This window comes from Amblyraja radiata, chromosome 12 (assembly GCF_010909765.2).
Source record: "Amblyraja radiata isolate CabotCenter1 chromosome 12, sAmbRad1.1.pri, whole genome shotgun sequence".
Taxonomy (NCBI): Eukaryota; Metazoa; Chordata; class Chondrichthyes; order Rajiformes; family Rajidae; genus Amblyraja; species Amblyraja radiata.
In genome coordinates this window covers 2,641,241-2,662,351 of record NC_045967.1, presented here as the reverse complement: position 1 = coordinate 2,662,351, position 21,111 = coordinate 2,641,241, and the positions used below count along the sequence as shown (strand labels likewise).

At 43.2% G+C, this 21,111-nt stretch overlaps 1 protein-coding gene across 1 annotated transcript; it reads right to left on the bottom strand.

The window, feature by feature from the left end:
* Positions 1 to 328: 328 nt before the first annotated feature.
* LOC116978860 (terminal nucleotidyltransferase 5A-like) lies at positions 329 to 20,213 on the bottom strand. Its single transcript, XM_033030109.1, has 2 exons — positions 19,544 to 20,213; positions 329 to 4,041 (listed from the first exon to the last, which is right to left on the bottom strand). Exon 2 carries the CDS (start codon positions 4,018 to 4,020, stop codon positions 2,845 to 2,847), a length of 1,176 nt encoding a protein of 391 aa, XP_032886000.1. The 5' UTR covers positions 4,021 to 4,041; positions 19,544 to 20,213; the 3' UTR covers positions 329 to 2,844.
* Between the last annotated feature and the right edge of the window lie 898 nt (positions 20,214 to 21,111).

The following is a 21,111-nucleotide window of genomic DNA, read 5'->3' as shown; positions in this document are numbered from 1 at the left end:
TTTGTTAGTTCAAAAATGCAAGGTAATCAGTCACCCTCACTTGTTGAAATGGGATGAAAGGGATGAGACGCAAGTGAATCTCGTTTGTTTCTCAGTGACAGTAGCCATCTAAAAGATGGGACTTCTAACCTCGAACAAGGGAGTGCAGACCCCATGCTCTGAGAAATGTGTAATTTCCCTGCCACGTAAGTGTAACAAAGTGAATATTGTCTCTTTCAATATTGTCCCTCCTCTTCATCCTCGCTCTTCTCTCCCCTCTCCTCCTCCCCTCCCAACTCCCTCCCTCTCCTTACAACAATGTAACAAATCTCTCATTGCACTGGGTGGAACACTGTTGACGGGCAGTTTATGTAAATGAGATCCTATTGTGACATCATAGCTGCAAACTGCCACTGCAACATCAACTTCAAACTGGATTTTGAAAAGTTAAAAATGTGAATAACTTGTAAAATATAACATAGTTTTGGCATAGTTTTGGCATAGTTCCGGGAGCACATACGCACACACGCATGCAGAATCACAAACAAAATTAGAGTTTTAGTAATATATAGATGTGCAAGAAACTTGGGCAAATAAAATCTACCTGGTAATAACATTTTAAATTGTTCATTATCAATTCTTAATTATTATTATTAAATAAGCGTCAGTGGGGGTAATTTTAAGCAACAGGTAATAATAAATCTCTGGCATGTCAAAGGAGGAATCCTATACGGAATTTAGCAAATGTTTAGTGCAAGGTACCATTCTGATAAAAGTGTTAAAGTCATTGCTGGGAACACCCTCCCAGAGACTTGTTAAACAGCTAATTGCTCCACTAAAGCTTAAAATGCTCCATTAAAGCTCATCAGAAAGGCTGGCTGCAGATGGTTTAGTGGCTGGTACTTCAAATGATGCTGTCTCTAATCAGTGATCAGCTGCTGCTTCAAGGAACATTCACCATGTCATACTTATTAGCATTGGAATCACGAAGAGGAACCTTGAAACACAATGGGATGCACTGTCAAAACTTCACTAGACTTGACCTCCATTTATATCAGAAACTGATCACTTCAGCTGAACAGAGGAAGCGTTATGATGCTTCATCTAATTTATGCCTTTTAGCAACAATCAGGAGAGAGTGCTTGGTCGTGGAAGTTGTGCCATAATAGTTCTCCCTTGATCTAAGTAAACGTACAGGGCAAGGCAGAACTAGGTCAGTTGCTGAAAGAGATAGGGGCAAAGGGAAAGGTTGTGATGATAATCTCCCTTCTGTGTGTTCAGTAGTTATGTCCTTTCTTCCTGGACCTCCTGCATCAGGCATTCTGTGTTGCTTTGAGCTCAAACACTGAGTCATCCTGCAACATGCCAGGTTGAAACAGCCAGAGAGCCCCAAACATTGCATGTGTCTGAATACTAGACGCCCACATACAATGCTTTACAAAGCCTTAGATATAACCAGGACCTTTATAAAACTTCAACATAATAAATTGTAAATTTATTACACCTACAAATGTATTGTGCTTGCAGGTTTCTGGTTTATTACGTCCAGTAGTGTTTAAATTGTCTTAACCATTCATTAGGGTCAGACTAAATCCATTTTTTGGAATAGGCATTTCTTATCAGCATTGCAGCAGCATAGCAGCTGTTTTAACCTTTTTGCCCTAAACAGTGAAATGTAAAGGAATGATGCCTTTTAATTCATTAATAAAATTATTAGAATCAGAAATATGAATTAGACATTATTGTATCACATGGTCACATTGCAATATTAAGGAGAAGCACTCCTTGGATTGAGACTGATCTATATTTTTAATAAACATATATATAAATAAATGGTGTTAGTCCCTGAGCACCAAACACACATGCTCTATCCTGTGCAGTTTTAGCAGGACTTTGTTTCTGGACAAAATGTAATGATGGTATTCCCTGGGAAAGTTGAAATTGGCTCTTTGGCTCAATTCATTTCCCTGAAGTTGACAAGTTGCTTTGTAAGGGTACAGTTGAAATGGCAAAAACATTTGTAAGATAACGCAGACTTAAAATTATAACATAGCTTGTGGAAATTACATTGTGCCAATGTTACTGACATAATCATAATGGACTGAATTTTTAGCTGTAAGCTTTAATGATTCCATAATAAGGGCAGTGATAAATGACAATGCATTATCTCTCATACTCAGTCCAAATGATAACTTAATGGCACACCCTGAAATGATTATTCAATATAGTTTAAATGACCTATCTACATAGTTTAGGCACTTGGGTGATGCATTATTTACAAATAATCTTTGGTTCACAATTGTTACTTGGTCAGGTCATTTCACATTGAAGAAATGTTTCCTACATGCACTTTGCATTGCAAGTCACTCTAATGTAACCAAAACAATTCAAATACAAAGTGGTTCTCTCCTATGCACTTGGTATTTCTAATCACAGTTGCACTTTACTAACTACAATTTTACTGGAAGGATGTATGTCTTATCTTAACCACAAACACCAAAACACAAGCACAAAGGAACACAACTCAGATGATCTAATTTCACTTAATATGTCTTTCTATATCTGTATTGGTTCAATAGTTTATTTTTTAGAAAACAATATCCCTGCCATTGCAATCCTGTCTGTACATATTCAGTTGTGAGATTACTTTGTACTGAATACGCACTTAAGTTTATTATGTGACACACATATAGTTTGGTCATCCATTTGCAGATTATCTTAGAAAACGTTTACCCAGAAATTGCCATAATCCTCGATAACCATCGGCACACCCAAGAGGGTGCAGCCTGCCTCTTTCATTAGATCTCTGGAGATCTAAAAGCTTGGGTGTGGATCAAAGTCTGGCATTTTGGATTCAGTTTCAATCTAAACCATACCAGTCTGCATATTGATGTGGAGTGGATAGGGCTGATACAAAAGCTGTGGCTGTCCATGTGCTATGTAGTAATTACTAAAGCTGCGGTCACTGACGTAAGGGGCAGGTTGATAGTAGCAAGTGACGTTAGCAGTGTTAGGTATGATGTTCTGTTCACCTAGTACTCTGAGAGCCAAAAGGGTGATCATGTTCAACGTTTGTCTTCTCTCATGTCCCATCAAACAGACGGTGCTTTCATTCACAACTTGGTGCAAGGTCATCAGGTAATCATACTTGTTTTTCTCTTCCCCGATGAAATGGTTCCTTAAGTAGGATTCGATTTTTCTTTGTTGCTCAGATACATCTGGGAAGTCAATGAAAAACCTTGAACACATATAACGCTCCAAGTTTTTGATCTCGGCATCAGATGCTGGTTTGAAATCTCGAACCAGGAGATTGCTGTATTTGAGCAAGCCGCCACCTCGAATTTCTTCAGGGTTTCGGGTAACAATCAGTTTGTACTTTAGATGATCCATCGCTTCCTGAAAATCCCCATACATGCTCTCTGCTACAACGGTTGGATGAGACTCCATTGTCATCGTGTCCTCTGCACTGCTGAAGAGCGGTAACAGTGAATCTAAAATTATTTGGAAAGAGTCCACACTAAATTCAAACTGACGGCGTAATGAATTAACAAACTTTAGCTCAACATTTTTCCCTCTGTTGTTAGACAAGGAGATGAGACTCCACCGATCATGATCATTGGAAACTTTAACCATTTTCTGAACATAGGCCTCTTTCAGAGTAAGTCCAGTGATCTTTTCTTTATTGACACCTTGTGGTAGGAAGTCCAGGAGACTATCCAATACCACTCCCTTTACCACCTCGAACTCTTTCTCCCCAAGCAACTCGACTCTGAAGATAACATCAAGGTCTTTATAGCTTGTTCCATTTTGCTTCACAAGGATATGACTTGCTGTGGAGCCATTAAGACGAATGTCATGGACCGTAATCCCATTCTCTTCCAGCCGATCCTTCACAATATAAATTATGTCTTTTGGCTTTATTTCCAGAGTAGGGAAATTGCCTCTTCCATGAACAGGTATTACCTCCGTTAAGACTTGGTCTAAGCTCTGAATCTGTTTCCAGCTAAGATTGTTGAATCTACGGTCTGGTTTATCATCCATGATGTTGCTTGATAAGTTTTTCTGCAAATACAAATGAAAGACAATAAATGTTTAAGAAGGAACTGCAGATGCTGGAAAATCGAAGGTAAACAACAGTGCTGGAGAAACTCAGCGGGTGGCAGCAACTATGGAGCTAAGGAAATTGCCTATTTCCTTCGCTCCATAGTTGCTGCCACCCGCTGAGTTTCTCCAGCACTTTTGTTTACCCTGAAAGAGAATAACTTTGAAGTGACATATGAAAAATTAAATTATTGTAACATTTCAGTTGTGTTTTTGTTTATTCCAACTTTCTTTTGTGATTACTTTGTTTTATTGCACGTCAGGTGGCCGTTTAGGTAATACACTCATAACATGAATTTAATACAAACATAAATTCCAGCAGATGCTGGAAACCTGAAGCAAAACTATATCAACCCATTCAGACCATGGCTCAACCACTAAAATCACTCAGTAGATCAAGGAGCAAATGTGATGACAGAAATATAATAATAATAATAATAATAATAATAATAATAATAATAATAATAATAATAATAATAATAATAATAATAATAATAATAATAATAATAATAATAATAAATGTATTTGTATAGCACATTTAAAAACAATTCACATTGACCAAAGTTCTTCACATCAGTGCAGGTAATAATTTGATACATACAACAGTAGACAGACCTAACAATACATACATAAACTGTTTACAGAGGGGCTCAAAAATGCTAGGTGGTAGAAATAGGTTTTGAGTCGTGACTTAAAGGAGTCGATGGTGGGGGCAGTTCTGATGAGGAGCGGGATGCTATTCCACAGTCTAGGTGCTGCAACCGCGAAAAGTCCAGCACGGTCAACCCTGAGCTTAAACCTAGACCGTGGGATAGTAAGTAGCCTCAAGTCGACTGACCTGAGGGACCTGGAGGTAGAATGGTGGGTTAGAAGATTTTTGATATTAGGTGGGGGCAAGCCCGTTAAGGGCTTTTTTATACGTATAGGAGGTGCTTGAAATTGATTCTGTACCGTGCTGGGAGCCAGTGGAGAGAGGCCAGGATCGGGGTGATGTGGTCCCTATTACGGGTACCCATCAGAAGTCTTGCTGCGGTGTTTTGGACCAATTGCAGACGGGACAGGGATGATTGGCTGATGCCAGTGTATAGGGAGTTGCAGTAGTCAAGACGGGAGAAGATGAATGCGTGAATGATTTTTTTTCAAGGTCGTCGAATTTGAGGAATGATTTGATTTTAGCTATTGTACGAAGCTGGAAGAAACCAGCTTTTACCACAGAGTTGACTTGCTTGTCAAACTTTAATATGGAGTCAAATATCATGCCAAGGTTTTTGACGTGCGGTTTGACTAAGGAGGTTAGGCTTCCAAGGCTGCCTGTTATCGCTTTGATGGGGTCGGAGGGGCCGAGTAGGATGACCTCAGACTTGCTCTCATTAAGTTGGAGGAAGTTCTGGGCCATCCAACATTTTAAGTCATCGAGGCAGTGCTTGAGGCTGTTTAAATTAAACCGGTTGTTGGGTTTCAGGGGGAGATAGAGCTGGGTATCATCTGCATGGCAGTGGAAAGAAATGCCATGCCTTTAAATGACTTGCCCAAGGGGGAGCATGTAGAGAGAGAAGAAAATGGGGCCTAGGATGGAGCCTAGTGGAACCCTGCTGCAAAGGCTATGCCAAGAAATACATTAGAACATTTTAGTGATTACAAATGGAAGCAAGTACAGGATTCCACATAATCCAACTGTGGAGCAAGATCTTGCTAAATTGTCCACATTGATGTTGAGCACTTGGTTCTCAGATCCTGCACCATTAGACCATTGTCAAGCGCATTTCAAAGGATTGGTAATAAAAAGCTTAAGTTCCTTTGTTTTGATTATGTGATCTATTTAATGCTGTTAATATATTCCTAACTGTTTACAGTTTATTTTTAAAACTTTGATTGAATTTTTAGCACTATTGATTTTTAGTTTTTAAATGTTTGTAAATTTCAGGGGGATTTTCATGACTGGGGCTCGTCATTAGTATCGTTTGAGGTGCTGCACAGTTAGTGAGGTTCTTGCTGAGCTCTGGGGTGCTACGCACCAAGAAAATGCTCCCTCCAAATATGGATTTGAGAAGATGGTGATTGCAGGAGGCAACTGAAGACAACATGCTTTTGTGAACAAATGGGTAGACTGGAGTAGAAGTGTCAAAGACTAGGGGGATAGTATTAAGGTCAGAGGGGAAAAGTTAAAAGGAGATGTATGTGACAATTTTTTGATGTGATAGGTGTGGAGGGTGCTGAGAACCCATTGCCAGAGGTGATGAGGGGACCAGATATAATAGTGGCTTTTAATCGACTTTTAGATAGGCACATGCATGTGCAGGTATTGGAGAGATATGGATCACATTCAGGCGGAAGAGATTAGTTTAACTTATCATCAGGTTCAGCACGGATATCGTGGGCCGAAAGGCCTGTTCCTATGCTGTACTGATCTATGTTTTATGTTCTATGCTTTATTCAGGGAAACATGGTCCAATGTTTCAGTCTGATGGCTTCCATCGGAGTTATGCTGAATACCTATTTATGACTTTCAACAACAATTTTCTCATTAATTTTAATACATTACAGGATTTAGGCAGCACAGTGGCGCAGAAGTAGAGTTTCTGCCTTAAGGGCCTGTCCCACTGTACGAACTCGCAGAATGTTCGTAACAAGTCCGTAGGAGTTTGTGGACGTTTCGTAGCGGCTCGTTATGCTAACCGTAGGTACTCGGGGCATCAGGTAAGTCGGGACATTTTTTCATCCCGATGAAAAATGTCCACGAGTAAAAAAATAGTCGGGATGACTCGTACAGTGGGACAGGCCCTTTACAGCGCCAGAGAGCTGGGTTGAATCTTGACTATTGGTGCAGTTTGGATGGAGTTTGTGTACGTTCTCCCCATGATCTGCATGGGTTTTCTCTGGGTGTTCTGGTTTCCTTCCAGACTCCAAAGATATACAGGTTTGTAGGATGATTGCCTTTGGTAAAATTGTAAATTGTATGTAGGATAGTGCTGGGGATGATCGCTGGTCCGCGTGGACTTGGTGGGCCGAAGGGCCTGTTTCCACGCTGTTTCAAGCACATTATGTTCGCCAGATTTCTGCTTCTCCTTGTGGCAATGTCCATGTCTGAGGAACTTGGGAGAGGAATTAGCAGCATCCACTGGAAGGACTAGAATGCATCACCAGGTTGGGAGGGTGGCAGTAGAGGTTAAGTGTAGGAAAGAACTGCAGATGCTGACAGTCTGAAGAAGGGTCTCGACCCAAAACATCACCCATTCCTTCTCTCCAGAGATGCTGCCTGTCCCACTGAGTTACTCCAGCATTTTGTGTCCATCTAAGAGGTTAAGTCTCTGGACCAGCTCTGGAACAGGCTTCAGGTCTTATTGAAATAAAACATTCTATGGGGGGCACGATAAAATACAGATCTTAAGATATTTCCACTCGTGGGAGAATGTCAGACCTGGGGACACAGTAGTAAGTGTTTGCTCATTAAAAACGGTGCATAGGAATTTCTTCCCACAGTGTGGTGAATATCTGCAATTCTCCACCCCGCAGAGTTGAGAAAATAGCTAATTATTTGAAAGGGCAAGAAAATTAAGGGCTCTGTGGAACTGACATAGGATGAGCGTTCAGCCTGGGAGTAGATCAGCCTTGATGACACTTAATCCCACTGTATTTTGAAGGGTCCAATAGGCTTATTCTGGCTCTGACTTTCTTGTCTTTTTGCATTAACCGTAGTCTGCCCATATACTAATTTAAATTGTATTTACTCCTCAATGTCTTTAAATACCCAAACGTGATGCCTATTTGCATGCCAATTTGGGTATTAATTTGGCATGGAGGAAAATGGCCAAGGGGGAAAGAGAAAACAGCCAAACCATTTCTAACTTCTCTGTAAAGAGCAGCCTGCAAATGTGAGTCCATTATTGACTTCCTAACCACTGACAAATGAAACCTACTTGATGGTAAAACCATCATTGCAAGAATTATGTTTTTGAATTATATTTCATTAACATCTGTCATGTCTCAGTTGCTCAAACTCATAAAATATTATTTTCCAAAAAATATATATGCAAGTATAGATGTCTCTCCTCTTTGCAATTATGTTCTGCCAACCACATACGTTTTTCCACTTTTACATGGCCATCTATTCTCTCAATAGGATGACAGTTTATGCAAAAAGACTTTGCTCAACAGGAAGTGGATTGGGACTGCTAAACTCACAACATATAGCACAATTATTGCCGAGGAGGTATGCACCAAAGTCCCAGAGCTGGAAAACCACTATTAAGCATTAGTCAGAAAGCCCTTTGCGTTCCTTTGTAAAATCCAAAATATATGAAAATAATGTCTTACTTTCAAAATTAATTTCTGTATTCCCGAAATAAGTCATTGATGAGTTTGAATGTATGAAAGACTAAAGGGCCTGTCCCACTTGGGCGTCATTTGCGCGTCATTTATGCGACATCATTTACACGTCATGACGCACGACTCGCACGTCGTAACGCGCACGTGATGCACGCATGGCATGCATTACGCGCGCATGGCGCGTGGTGAGGCGTGGTGGCGTAGGAAGTGACGCGTGGTCACGCACGGCACCCCAGGAATTTGGGATTCACAAAATCGCCCAAGTGGGACAGGCCCTTTAAAGACAAAACTATTTGTTATATGTACTTTCATTGTATTGAAATCATTCATTTAGCTGTTACTTTGCAATGAGTTACTTTTAATTTGATTTATTTCTCAGATTAATATTTTCTTCATCCTTTGCTCATTCTTTTCACATAATTACTTCCATCATCATTCACCACCTGTGTAAAGCTGAGCTTTCATCCTCAGTAAAAGGAGACATTTAAAATGAAAAGTTTGTGCCAAACAGCAACAATTATAGACAATATAAAGAGTGAACACATTTTCAAGGTATTCATTGTGTCGACTATTCTACCAATCCAGGTCTGTATTAAGTATCTCTCAGCCTCATACACTCCAAGAAAGGTCCCATCCTATCCAATCTACCTTTGTATCTCAAGCCCTCCAATTCAGAAAACTTCCTTATGAATTGTGTCTTTGCGGTTTCTGGCTTAATCAAATCTTTAATGCAGCGGACAACCAGGACTGCACACAACACTCCATGTGAGGCCTAGCCAACCACCTTCTTACTACCTTGTCTACCTGTGTAGGAACATTAGAAGAACTATGTACTTGTGCGGAAACACAAGAAGTGCAGGAGTAACTCAGTGGGTCAGGCTGCATCTCTGGAGAACATGGATTGGGGATGTTTCGGGTGGCATTCCTGGGGTGAATCATCATCTATACCCTTGTACCCTTATATACTTATACCCTTTAGTTTCTCTGTTTAGTAGCACTCCACAGGGTCCTGACATCCACTGTGTATTTCCTGCCCTTGTTTGCCATTCTAAAATGCATCACTTGTCCAAGTGAAATTTCATCTGCCGTTCCCATTTGCAAGGTTGGATATACAGTTTGCTTAAGAAAGAACTGCAGATGCTGGAAAAATCGAAGGAAGACAAAAATGCTATAGAAACTCAGTGGGTGAGGATTGCTAGTAAAAGCAGAAGATGGCTACTCTCCCAACTGATCAACATCCTGCTGTAACACCGATGACTTTCCTCACAGTCCACCATACAGCCAATTTCGCGTCATCAGCAAACGCAGTAATCATGCCACCCAAAATATCAGCAAAATCATTAACACATATGACAAACAACAGAGATCCTCGGGGGCACGTTGATCACAGGCTTTCAATGTGAAAAAAAAACTCTCCATTCCCATCCTCTGATTTTACCACCAGGCCAATTTTATATCTAATTGGCTGGCTCATCCTGGATTCCCTGTGCCACAATCTTGCCAGCCAGCCTATTGTGCAGGACCTTCTTAAAGGCCTTGCCCTGCCCTGCCCTCAACGATCCTTCAGATGACCTTTTCAAAAAGTCCAATCAAACTCATGAAAGTATTGCCTCCCGCACACAAATTCTTGCTTATGGGCCTGTCCCACTTAAGCGATTTTTTAGGCGACTACAGGCGACTAGGCCGTCACCATATGGTCGCCGGGGTGTCGCCTGTATGGTCGTGAGTAGTCGCCTCAGTCGCCCAAAGAGTCGTTGCGTCTTTCTGGTCGCCGCTGGATTTTCAACATGTTGAAAATTTTTCGCCGACTGTGGGTTTGACTCCAATGAGCATAGCTTGACTTGGGTCTTGTCGGAGGTTGTCGCCAGGTTAATGTAGGTTGTCGCCAGGATGTCGTAGGTTGTTGCCAGGTGACATAGATTGTCGCCGGTGCAGACCGGTGAATTCCATTGTCATATTCACCTGCAGTCACCCGAAAAATCGCCTAAGTGGGATAGGCCCATTAGTCCAGTCGCCGGATTTTAGGCAACCTGCTACGACTATGACCGTCGCCAGCAGTCGCCTGAAAATCACCTAAGTGGGACAGGCCCATTGCAATCCCAAACCAGTCCTTGTCTTTTCAAATACAGATAGATCCTGATTCACAGAATCCCATTCAATAAATTTCCCATTAATCTGTAGATCCCTGCATTATCCCAACTATCCTTCATCAAAAAAAGGAAAACAAAAGCTGTGCCCTCTAGTATATGATATATCCATCATGAGAAAAGGTTCTGACTGTCTACCCTATCTATACCTCACATTATTTTCTTTATTTCTACCAGATTTCCCTCAATGATTTCTTTATTATCACATACACCAAGGTACAGTGCAAAGCTTTTTTTGCAGACACCTCTTCTCTGCAACATAAAGTATGTTTGTTTATATATATATAACAATTACAGCACGGAAACAGGCCATCTCGGCCCTACAAGTCCGTGCCGAACAATTTTTTTCCCTTAGTCCCACCTGCCTGCACTCATACCATAACCCTCCATTCCCTTCTCATCCATATGCCTATCCAATTTATTCTTAAATTATACCAACGAACCTGCCGCCACCACTTCCACTGGAAGCTCATTCCACACCGCTACCACTCTCTGAGTAAAGAAGTTCCCCCTCATGTTACCCCTAAACTTCTGTCCCTTAATTCTGAAGTCATGTCCTCTTGTTTGAATCTTCCCTATTCTCAAAGGGAAAAGCTTGATCACATCAACTCTGTCTATCCCTCTCATCATTTTAAAGACCTCTATCAAGTCCCCCCTTAACCTTCTGCGCTCCAGAGAATAAAGACCTAACTTATTCAACCTATCTCTGTAACTTAGTTGTTGAAACCCAGGCAACATTCTAGTAAATCTCCTCTGTACTCTCTCTATTTTGTTGACATCCTTCCTATAATTGGGCGACCAAAATTGTACACCATACTCCAGATTTGGTCTCACCAATGCCTTGTACAATTTTAACATTACATCCCAGCTTCTATACTCAATGCTCTGATTTATAAAGGCTAGCATACCAAAAGCTTTCTTTACCACCCTATTTTCTCATTTTCAGTTTTGTTAAGGACCATTAACTTTACTCTCTCCACAGACGCTGCCCACCCTGTTGAGCATTCCTATTATTTTCAGTTTTGTCCAAGAACATTGCATCTTTTTAAACAGTTTAGGAGTTATTTTTCACAAGTTTGTCAGCAAGGGTACATTTATTGTCTGGCCTTAACTGTTTTTGAGAAAATGGTTATGGACCAGCAGGTTGAACCACTTTAGCCCTTCTGGTGAAGGTACTCCCACGATGTTACTGGGTGAAGGTTCCTGGATATACACCTAGCGAACTTAAAGGGTGACAATATATTTCACATATTGCAATGGTTGGTGGTCCTACATGCTTCCTGAGGATGTCCTTCCTTAAAGTACATTTTATGGGTTTTACCAGGGTTGTCAAAGTAGCCTAGGTGAGTAACTGTAGTATATTTTCTGACTGTTGCACACTGCATCTATTTGATTACTGGTGGTGGTGGCGATGAGTGTGAATAGTGGAGTATGGGGTGCCAATCAACCTACATTATGGAGAAGTCCCAGTGGATTGGAAAACAACACATATCACGACACAATTTAATCAAGAACAGAGCTCATCAATAAGAAATTTATGGCCAAAATTGCCAAATTTCTGTCATCAGTAGAAGATTGGAACCCATCATTGAGCAGGCAAAACAAGACTTTTAGAAAACCACTAGAACAAGTGGGTCCCATTGGGTCCCGTACTCCCAACATAATATTCCACCACTCACCCACTCCCCAATGCAATCTGTTCCCCCAATGCAATATTCCACCACTCACCCATAGCCCCCAACTGTGCAGGCACGACTCATTCCCCCTCATCCCCAGCACTCCCTTCCCCCCTCCTCACCCTCCCTCTTATTTCCCCTCTCCTCATCCCCTCCCCCACTCCCTCCCTCACATCTCCCTCCCTCTCATTTCCCCTACCCTCAGTCACTCCCTCGCTCCCTCCCTCCATAACTCCTCTACCCTCCCTACCCCCCTCCTCTCCCTCTAAATAGCATTAAACAACAATCCTCTCCTAGTTCCCTCCCCCACTCCCACCTCTCCTTACAACAATGCGACAAATCTCTCATTGCACTATTGTATTGTATTGTATTGTATTGTATTCAAATTTATTGTCATTGTCTCAATTAGAGACAACGAAATGAATTTTCCTTACAGGCAGTATCATAAAAATAAATAAATAATAAATAATAAAACATATTAAAAATAAAATTGAATTAAAAAAAAGAAAAGCACAAACACAGAAAGTCCAAGACACAACATAACACAGTGGCCCCAAGGTGAGGAAGGCACCATAGTCCAGCCAGCCTCCCCTCCGATCTTCCCAGATGTTCATCCATGGTCTGGGCCTTCTGAGCACCCGCAGTCGCCGCACCGGGTGGCCCGATGTTCAGGCCCTCAGGCCGGGCTGGTGGAACGCCGACGCCGATCCCCGACGGTGAACATCCTCCTCCTCAGCAGCCCGGACCTCCTGATCAGCCGCCTCCAGCAGCCGGAGTCCGCAGCTCCCGAGTCCGCAGGCCGAGCTGGGCGGAGTCGCAGGACCCCGCGTTGTTGATCACTAGGTGTCCTATCTTTGTTAACATTGTAATGGATTTTTTTTTAAAGAGCGATCTTTTATGTAAATGAGATTTGGGATTCCATTCTGATGTCAGAAGCTGCTAACTGTCAGTGCATGTAAGTGAATTTGTCAAAGTGGGGTTTTGTAAAGTTTAAAATGTGTCCCTAATGCAACCCGTTCCCCAGCGCAATATTCCACCATTCACCCATAACCCCCAACTGCGCAGGCGTGGCTCATTTCCCCTCATCCCCCAGCACTCCCTCCACCTCCTCTTCATCCCTCCCACCCTCCACCTCCTTTCCTGTACCCTCAGTCACTCCCTCCCTCCCTCCATAACCCCTCTCCCCTCCCTACCCACCATGACGTAATTGTGAGGTGGAACCTGCTGTATTATTTATTTTATGTAAATGAGATCCCATTGTGATGTCATTGTGGGGTGGAACACTGCTGATGGGCAGTTTATGTAAATGAGGTCCCATTGTGACGTCATATGCTGCTAACTGCCAGTCCAGATGGAAGAGATTTTTGCCAGTCGTTTTGTAATGTTTAAAATGTCATAACTTGTAAAATATACCATTAATCTGAACAAAACTTGATAGACCACACCAGGACAATGGTGAGTAAGGTGGGCCAAAAATTGTAGCGCTATTGTGTATCATTTTGGCGAAGTTTCAGGATCACATTCCTCACACACACACACCATCACAGACATGAACACAGACAGACATAGAAACAAACAAGATGAGAGTTTTAGTAATATATAGATAAGATGTTCTTTAAACTAGTCAACATGATGTTGTCAAAGGGAATTTATACCCAAAATAATTTTTAGTGTTCTTTGAGGAGGTATTTTTTAAGGTTGAATAAAGTGGAATCACTAGATGTGATTTGAATTTCCAGAATGCATTTGATAAAATAGGTTACAGCACATATCTGTTAGCATGGATTTAGAATGTTTTGACTAATGGAAAGCAGAGCTGGAATAAATGGATCAAGTTTAGATTGATAATCAGTAACTAGAGAGTACCACATGTTAGTACTGGGTCTCAAGTAGTTAAGTTAATGTTAATAAAGGGACTGAGAGTTCTGTTATTATATTTGCTGATTATATAAAGATGGGTGGGCTTGCAAATTGGGAGGGGGACATAAAGTGCCATCGATGAGATAAGGGAATGGGCAAGATGGAGCATAATGTGGTAAAATGTTAACAAAGGAGGGCCCAGCATGGGGGGACCACTGTGAGGGGGGAGAGAACAGAGGAGGACTTGGCATGGGGCACTTTGTAAATTTGTCGGTGCCCTTTATGTGGCAAATCTTTCCATACATTGGGTATGCAAAACAAAGAATATCTCAGTGACTTGTCACATGTGACAATAAAGTATCATTCATTCATTCAAAGTCATAAATCATTTCTCTACTGAGGGACTTGTGGAGGTCAACTCATTGAATATATTCATATTGACAGTCAAGAGAAATGGGAAATGAGTAATGAGACAATGATATTGAATCCAAAATCGGATTAATCATAGCCTTATTGATTGGCAGAATATGTGCAGGGCAGCTGACTGAACTACTCCTCAAACTTAAGTGAAGTTCTAATTGGGCTAGTTTCTCTTGGCTGCACTCATCCAGGTAATGGAGAGAACTTATCCCACCCCTGAGTAATGCCTTTTAGATGGCATTGTCTGCTGAGTCACATACTGCAGAATACACAGTGTGATCCGCTTGTATCACCACAGTATTTACGTAACTGTCCACTTGAGTTTCTAATCAATGGTGCCTCCTAGGATGTTGATGATGGAGTCTGACACTATCATTTTCATGAATACCAAAGGTAGGTCATTAGCCTCTCGTTTGTTGGAGATGGCCTTTGTCTGGAGCTCATGTGGTGCAAATGATGCTTGCTGTTTGTCAGCCCATCCCAGCACGTTGTCTTGGCTCTGAATGCAGATGTAGACAACCTGATTTTACAAACAATTGCATATAGAATTAAACAGTCCATGTCATGAGCAAACAATATCATTCCTTATCTTATGACGGAGGTCTCTAATGAAGCAGTTGAAGATGTGTGGGCCTGGGTCATTGCCCTGAGGAACGCCTGCAGCAATGTTCTTGACCTGAATATATCCCTCATGTTAATTCACTCCCATTTTACACAGATTTCATCTTGTAGCTTTGCCCTTTGGGACCCTTTGAGATAGTAATAATGCTTTAGAGCCACCTTTAATGCTGAACAATGAAGACCTCTGCCTAGAGTATGTTTTGTGCTTTTACTACTCTCTATGCTTCCGACATGTGGAGAATTCAGGACAATCATGAGGTGCTCATCAGGAGGGGATTTTCCTGCCAGATGAGATTTCACAAGACCTTAAGTGTCTGCATGGCTTTGGTGGGCTGAAGGGCCTGTTGCCTTAGTGTATCACTAAACTAAACTAATTTAAACTAAACTGACCAAAACTAAACTAAACTAAACTAAGGAAAAGTTGAGAATTCTCAGGACCACTCCTTCCTTCTTATACTAACACCCTTGTTGATGTTGACACAAGAGATGCCCAGAGACTTCTGTGGAGGAAGATGGAACAAATTCTGTGCTAAGCACCAGATGTAAAATATTCATCTTGTTAATAACATCTCACTAAAGTAATCACATGTGGAAATATGGAGTGAGAAAATGTTTTAGAAATTAAGTTAAGAATTTAAAATTATTTGGTGAACTTGTTGAAATGTTTAAATGCTACGTGTAGGAAGGAATTGCAGATGCTAGTTTAAACCAAAGATAGACACAAAAAGCTGGAGTAACTCATTGGGTCAGATGGCATCTCTGGAGAAAAGGAATAGGTGACGTTTTGGGTTGAGACCCTTCTTCGGACTAAAGTGCTAAAATGCTAAAATGGTTTTGTAAAGGCAAAATATGGGGGTTGGGATGGGTATTCTGGTGGGAACACAAGAAAATCTAGGAACATATGTTTAAAATTAGAGAAATATGGGAAGAGACTAAAACATTATTCACCACCACATCCCAACAAATGTAGCCTGGAAAATGATATGTTGAGCCAACTGACATTTTGATGATTACAATAGCTGATGATGTCTATGCATGTCATAGACAGAATAGTTACAGCAGAGAAGGTTGCATTCTGCCCATCAGGCTGGCACCAGCTTTATGCTGAAGCGTTTTTCCAGTTCCCTCTAAAGCCCTCTCCCCAACCTTTTGTATCTGTCGCCACTACAAGCCATTCTTAACCTCGCCCTCTTGCTGCACACAACCCTTTCCCCTCATCAATCCAAAACTAAAGTGCTGTTGCAACTAACTCAAAAGGGTCAGACAACATCTGTGGAGGGAAATTAACAGAGCCCTTCCTTCTGGACTGAAGAAGGATCTCGAGCAGAAACATCATGTGCCCGCTCCCCTGACTCTTTGAATTCCTCCAGCGCTTTGTTTCTTGCTCAAGATTCGAGCATCTGCAGTGCTTTGTGTCTCCTCATATTGGTTTGGGTTCTTTTGTCAAGAATGCTCTAGTTTATCATACAGTGGGAAGATTCATCGACTCAGTCTATATGTTTTATCGGTAATAAACACACAGCTCCAATAAACGCTTGTGTTCCACAGACAGTTAACAACCGCAATTTTCCCAATACAACTGGAATCCTCCATTCGCGGCATAGACAGTAATAATGCCTGCTCTATTCCCAATTCCCGGCATCCAGGATTGGACAGAACGCTTCATTGTACCTACATCAATAAAAACGTTAATGTTTGAAGACATAAGAAACTGCAGATGCTGGCATCGTGAGCAAAAAAAAATGCCGGAGGAAGTCAGAGCGTCGGGCAGCATCTGTGGAGGGCAATTGACAGACAAACCTAGCAGGGTGCGACCCGAGCTGCTCACTCACTGCCGATTCCCATCACAGATGCTGCTCGTTCCGCTGTATTCCTCCAGCGCTTTGATTCATGCTAAAGGTCCGTGGTTATTTTGTACCGTATGCCTCCATTAATAAAGCCCAGGATTTGTTTAATGTAGGAATGAACTGCAGATGCTGGTTTACACCGAAGATAGACACATAAATCCGTCGTAACTCAGTGGATCAGTCAGCATCTCTAGAGAATAGGAACAGGTGACGTTTCGGGTCGACTCGAGACAATAGACAATTGACAATAGGTGCAGGAGTAGGCCATTCGGCCCTTCGAGCCAGCACCGCCATTCAATGTGATCATGGCTGATCATCACCAATCAGTACCCCGTTCCTGCCTTCTCCTCATATCCCCTGACTCAGCTATCTTTAAGAGCCCTAACTAGCTCTCTCTTGAAAGCATCCAGTGAACCTGAGGCAGAGAATTCCACAGACTCACCACTCTCTGTGAGAGCAAGTGTTTCCTTGTCTCCGTTCTAAATGGCTTATTCCTTATTCTTAAACTGTGGCCCCTGGTTCTGGAAAGACCCTCCTTCAGACCCGAAACGTCACCCATTCCTCCTCTCCAGAGATGCTGTCTGACTCGCTGAGTAACTCCAGCTGTTTGAGTCTCTCTATGATATGTTTTTCTCTAATTGCCAGTGTCTCAACTTGCTCCGCCATTTCAACCAACTATAAAGACCGTTCCGTTCTTGTTCAGCCTTCAAGACTGTTGAGGTGTAGTTTGAGAAAGGACAGTCTAGCTGCTGATTCCGGGAACCATTTCTGTCCTGCAACTGTGCTCCAGGAGTTAAACTATCGGGCGCTCCGTCCAGAGAAACACTGCGCCACACACGGCGAAGCGCAGCGCAATGAGACAGTCGGAGCGCCAACTACCGCAGGAACAGCGCTGTGATCTCGCTCATTGTGCAAGCAACTGTCGGCGCATTGTACTGATTAGGAAGGAACTGTAGATGCTGTGTTAAACCGAAGATAGACACAAAAAGATAGACACAAAAAGCTGGAGTAAAAAATGCTGAAGGAAGGTCTGGACCAGAAATGACACCGATTCCTTTTCTCCAGATAAGCTGTCTGACCCGCGGAGTTACTCCAGCTCTTTGTGTCTATCTTCGGTAACATCTCATTGTTCACGGACTTGGCGAATTCTGCCGGATTCTCGGGAATCTTTATTGAAAGTGGAATAGTTTCCCATTGCTCTCCGCGCGATTATTTTCAGACTTGAATCAAGCAGAATTCCCCTGTACTTCTGAGCAATATTAATTGTGGGTTACAATATCGCCAGCCGCCCGCAGAGGCACAAGTGGCAGGCAAACACGGCCCGTTCATTGGTAACGTTACCTCGTAGACACATTCCCAATGGATCCCGCTCAATGTGCAAGCGGCGGACCAGTAAATACACGAACAGAATTGCCCCCCAGAGTACTACAAATATAAATACCTATAGTTTCATACATACACCGATTTCTACACGCAAACTGCTATGCATGGTTACACAGTCATGTTATATCGATTATACACGTCTTGAAAGGGTTCAGAGAAGATTTACGAGGATGTTGCCAGGAATAGAGGGTGTGAGCTATCGGGAGAGGTTGAGTAAGCTGGATTTCTATTCCATAGAACGCAGGAGGATGAGGGGTGATCTTATTGAGGTGTATAAAAGCATGAGAGGAATAGATCGGGTAGATGCACGATATCTCTTGCCCAGAGTAGGAGAATCGAGGACCAGAGGACATAGGTTCAAGGTGAAGGGGAAAAGATTGAATATGAATCTGAGGGGTAACTTTTCACACAGTGGTGGGTGTATGGAACAAGCTGCCAGAGAAGGTAGTTGAGGCAGGGACTATCCCAACGTTTAAGAAACAGTTAGACAGGTACATGGATAGAACAGGTTTGGGGGGATGTGGATCAAACGCAGGCAGGTGGGACTAGCTGCCACATGTTGGCCGATGTGGGCAAGTTGGGCCGAAGGGCCTGTTTCCACACTGTATCGCTCTATGACTGTGACTCTATTTGCCCGCATCCAGCTGTGAATGGGAACAGACAATAGCGAGCACCAGGCAGGAGTGTGCATGGTCGGGTGATATAACTCCCAGCTACACACATACAGCGGCGCTTCACTATTCAGTCCAGCCCGAACCAAAATGCGGTTTTGCTAAGATCCAGAAACTGCGCGGGGTGGACCCGGACTCGCCTTCCCGTAGACTGTCTGGATTTATGTCCCCTCTCTCAGCCAAAGCCGCCAGCAGGTCGTTTAATAATGAAGAGCAACTAACTGAAACTACAAACAGCACATGACACTGAGTCGATTGGGAAGGAGCCGGCGCCCACCCCAGCATTGAACACTTGGAAAGATGTCCCAGCTTGAACTTGCTACGTTATGTGACCCCCCCCCCCCCCCCCCCCCAACCCCCGAAGATGGTGCTAATTGATCCTGACACGATGGGGTTTTTCTCAGAGCCATCACACGGAGATTGCTGAGATTCGAGCTGCTGTTTTCCCAGTCTCTGCAGGAACTCGCAGTTTATTGAATGGGAATGACACGATGGGGAGTTCAGATACTCACTAGACTGGCGTGGAGTGTACCGCTGCCGCGCTGACGAGGAGTGAAGCGCTGGTTGTAGGATGAAGTCGCTGACTCCGGATCTGGGACTCACTCTCTCTCTCTCTCTCTCTCTCTCTTTCTCTCTGCAGGTACCTGATCCAGCTTCAACGTAAAGCGCTAGGATGCGGGGACTTGGGCCAGGCTGTGGGTCCGGTAGCAGTAAGTGGCGGCTGCGGGTCTGTGAGCCGCTAATCTTGGATTCCCACTGGCGGCAGTAGTCGTGTAGTCGAGGGTGGGCTCTCGGTTCACTCGCCAGCGTTGATGCCGGCTCCGAATGTGGCTTCGCTCGGGATCGGATCGGACCGGGTTGGGGAAGTGCCTGGGATGCCGGAGTTGGTGGTGGTAAGTGCGGATCCTCTACAGTGAGTTTCCAATTCGGCTTTGGGACGAGTCTGGAGCTAGCGACAGGGATCTGTCCAGCAGAGCGGTGGTACTGAAAGAGATGCCAGAACCAGTGCGTTTTCTAGCCCAGCCCTTGGAGCGTAAACCTGTTGTCCTGGAGATGCTGGCGTCACATATTTAAGGTGGTGCTGGGCGAAAACAAATCCACGGCGCTTTAAAGTGACCGCGTTGCTTAAAATCACGTCGCTGGAGTGACAGACATTGGACTGGTGTGGGAGAACTATTACGGAGCGTGGTTAGAATAATAAAATGTTGCATTTGGAGCCGGGCGATTCGTGAAGCCAACTTGATTCTTAAATAATCTGCGTCACGGATATAAATGTGAAACGAATTAATTTTCTCCTGAACACGCAGTTGTGTACGGACCGACCCGAGGCTCATTTCTGCGCTCACGTTATTGGATTGTTAAATATTCTGCACCTTTAATGGGTGTAACGCCGGCCGAAGCCACCCGCTGCCCCCGTCAGCAAACGCGATGAGCAATACACGAGGGAGTACATTCAAGATTCGCATCAGCGCTGGTTCACAGACCTGGGCAAATTAAAGCCGACAACCATGTCTGAAGAAGGGTCTCGACCCGAAACGTCACCCATTCCTTATCTCCAGAGATGCTGCCTGACCCGCCGAGTTACTCCGGCATTGTGTGTCTGTCTTCCATGCAAAGACACAAAGAAGCATGGTTTTATAAACGGCTGGTTTCGCGTTTGCTGATAAATATTTTTTTGGATGATAATTTGGGAGATGAGGTGAGGAGGGAGTGTAGTTGACACTTGTCGGCAGTGAATGCCCCAGCGGGAGAGCTGGGACATGGGGAGAGGGGAATCTGTGCGGGCCAGGGGTCTGCTTGAACAGAGAGTAACACGGAGTCCCCTTGTTAAACACAACTCATTCTGGAAGAGCAGCGTTGAATGCTTACAGTTCGCCGTTTTAAAGTCACCTTCCTTTAGTTACCTGATTTAGCTTTGATCAAATTAGGTTAGATCCCCAGCAGTTAGATATAAGAGACACGAGCGACGGCAGATGCTGGTAGCATAAACAAAGTGAAAAAAAGTCAACGGGCCAGGCGACTGTGGAGGGAATGGCCAGACCACGTTTCGGCTCAGGAGCCTTTCTTCAGACTGATGGAG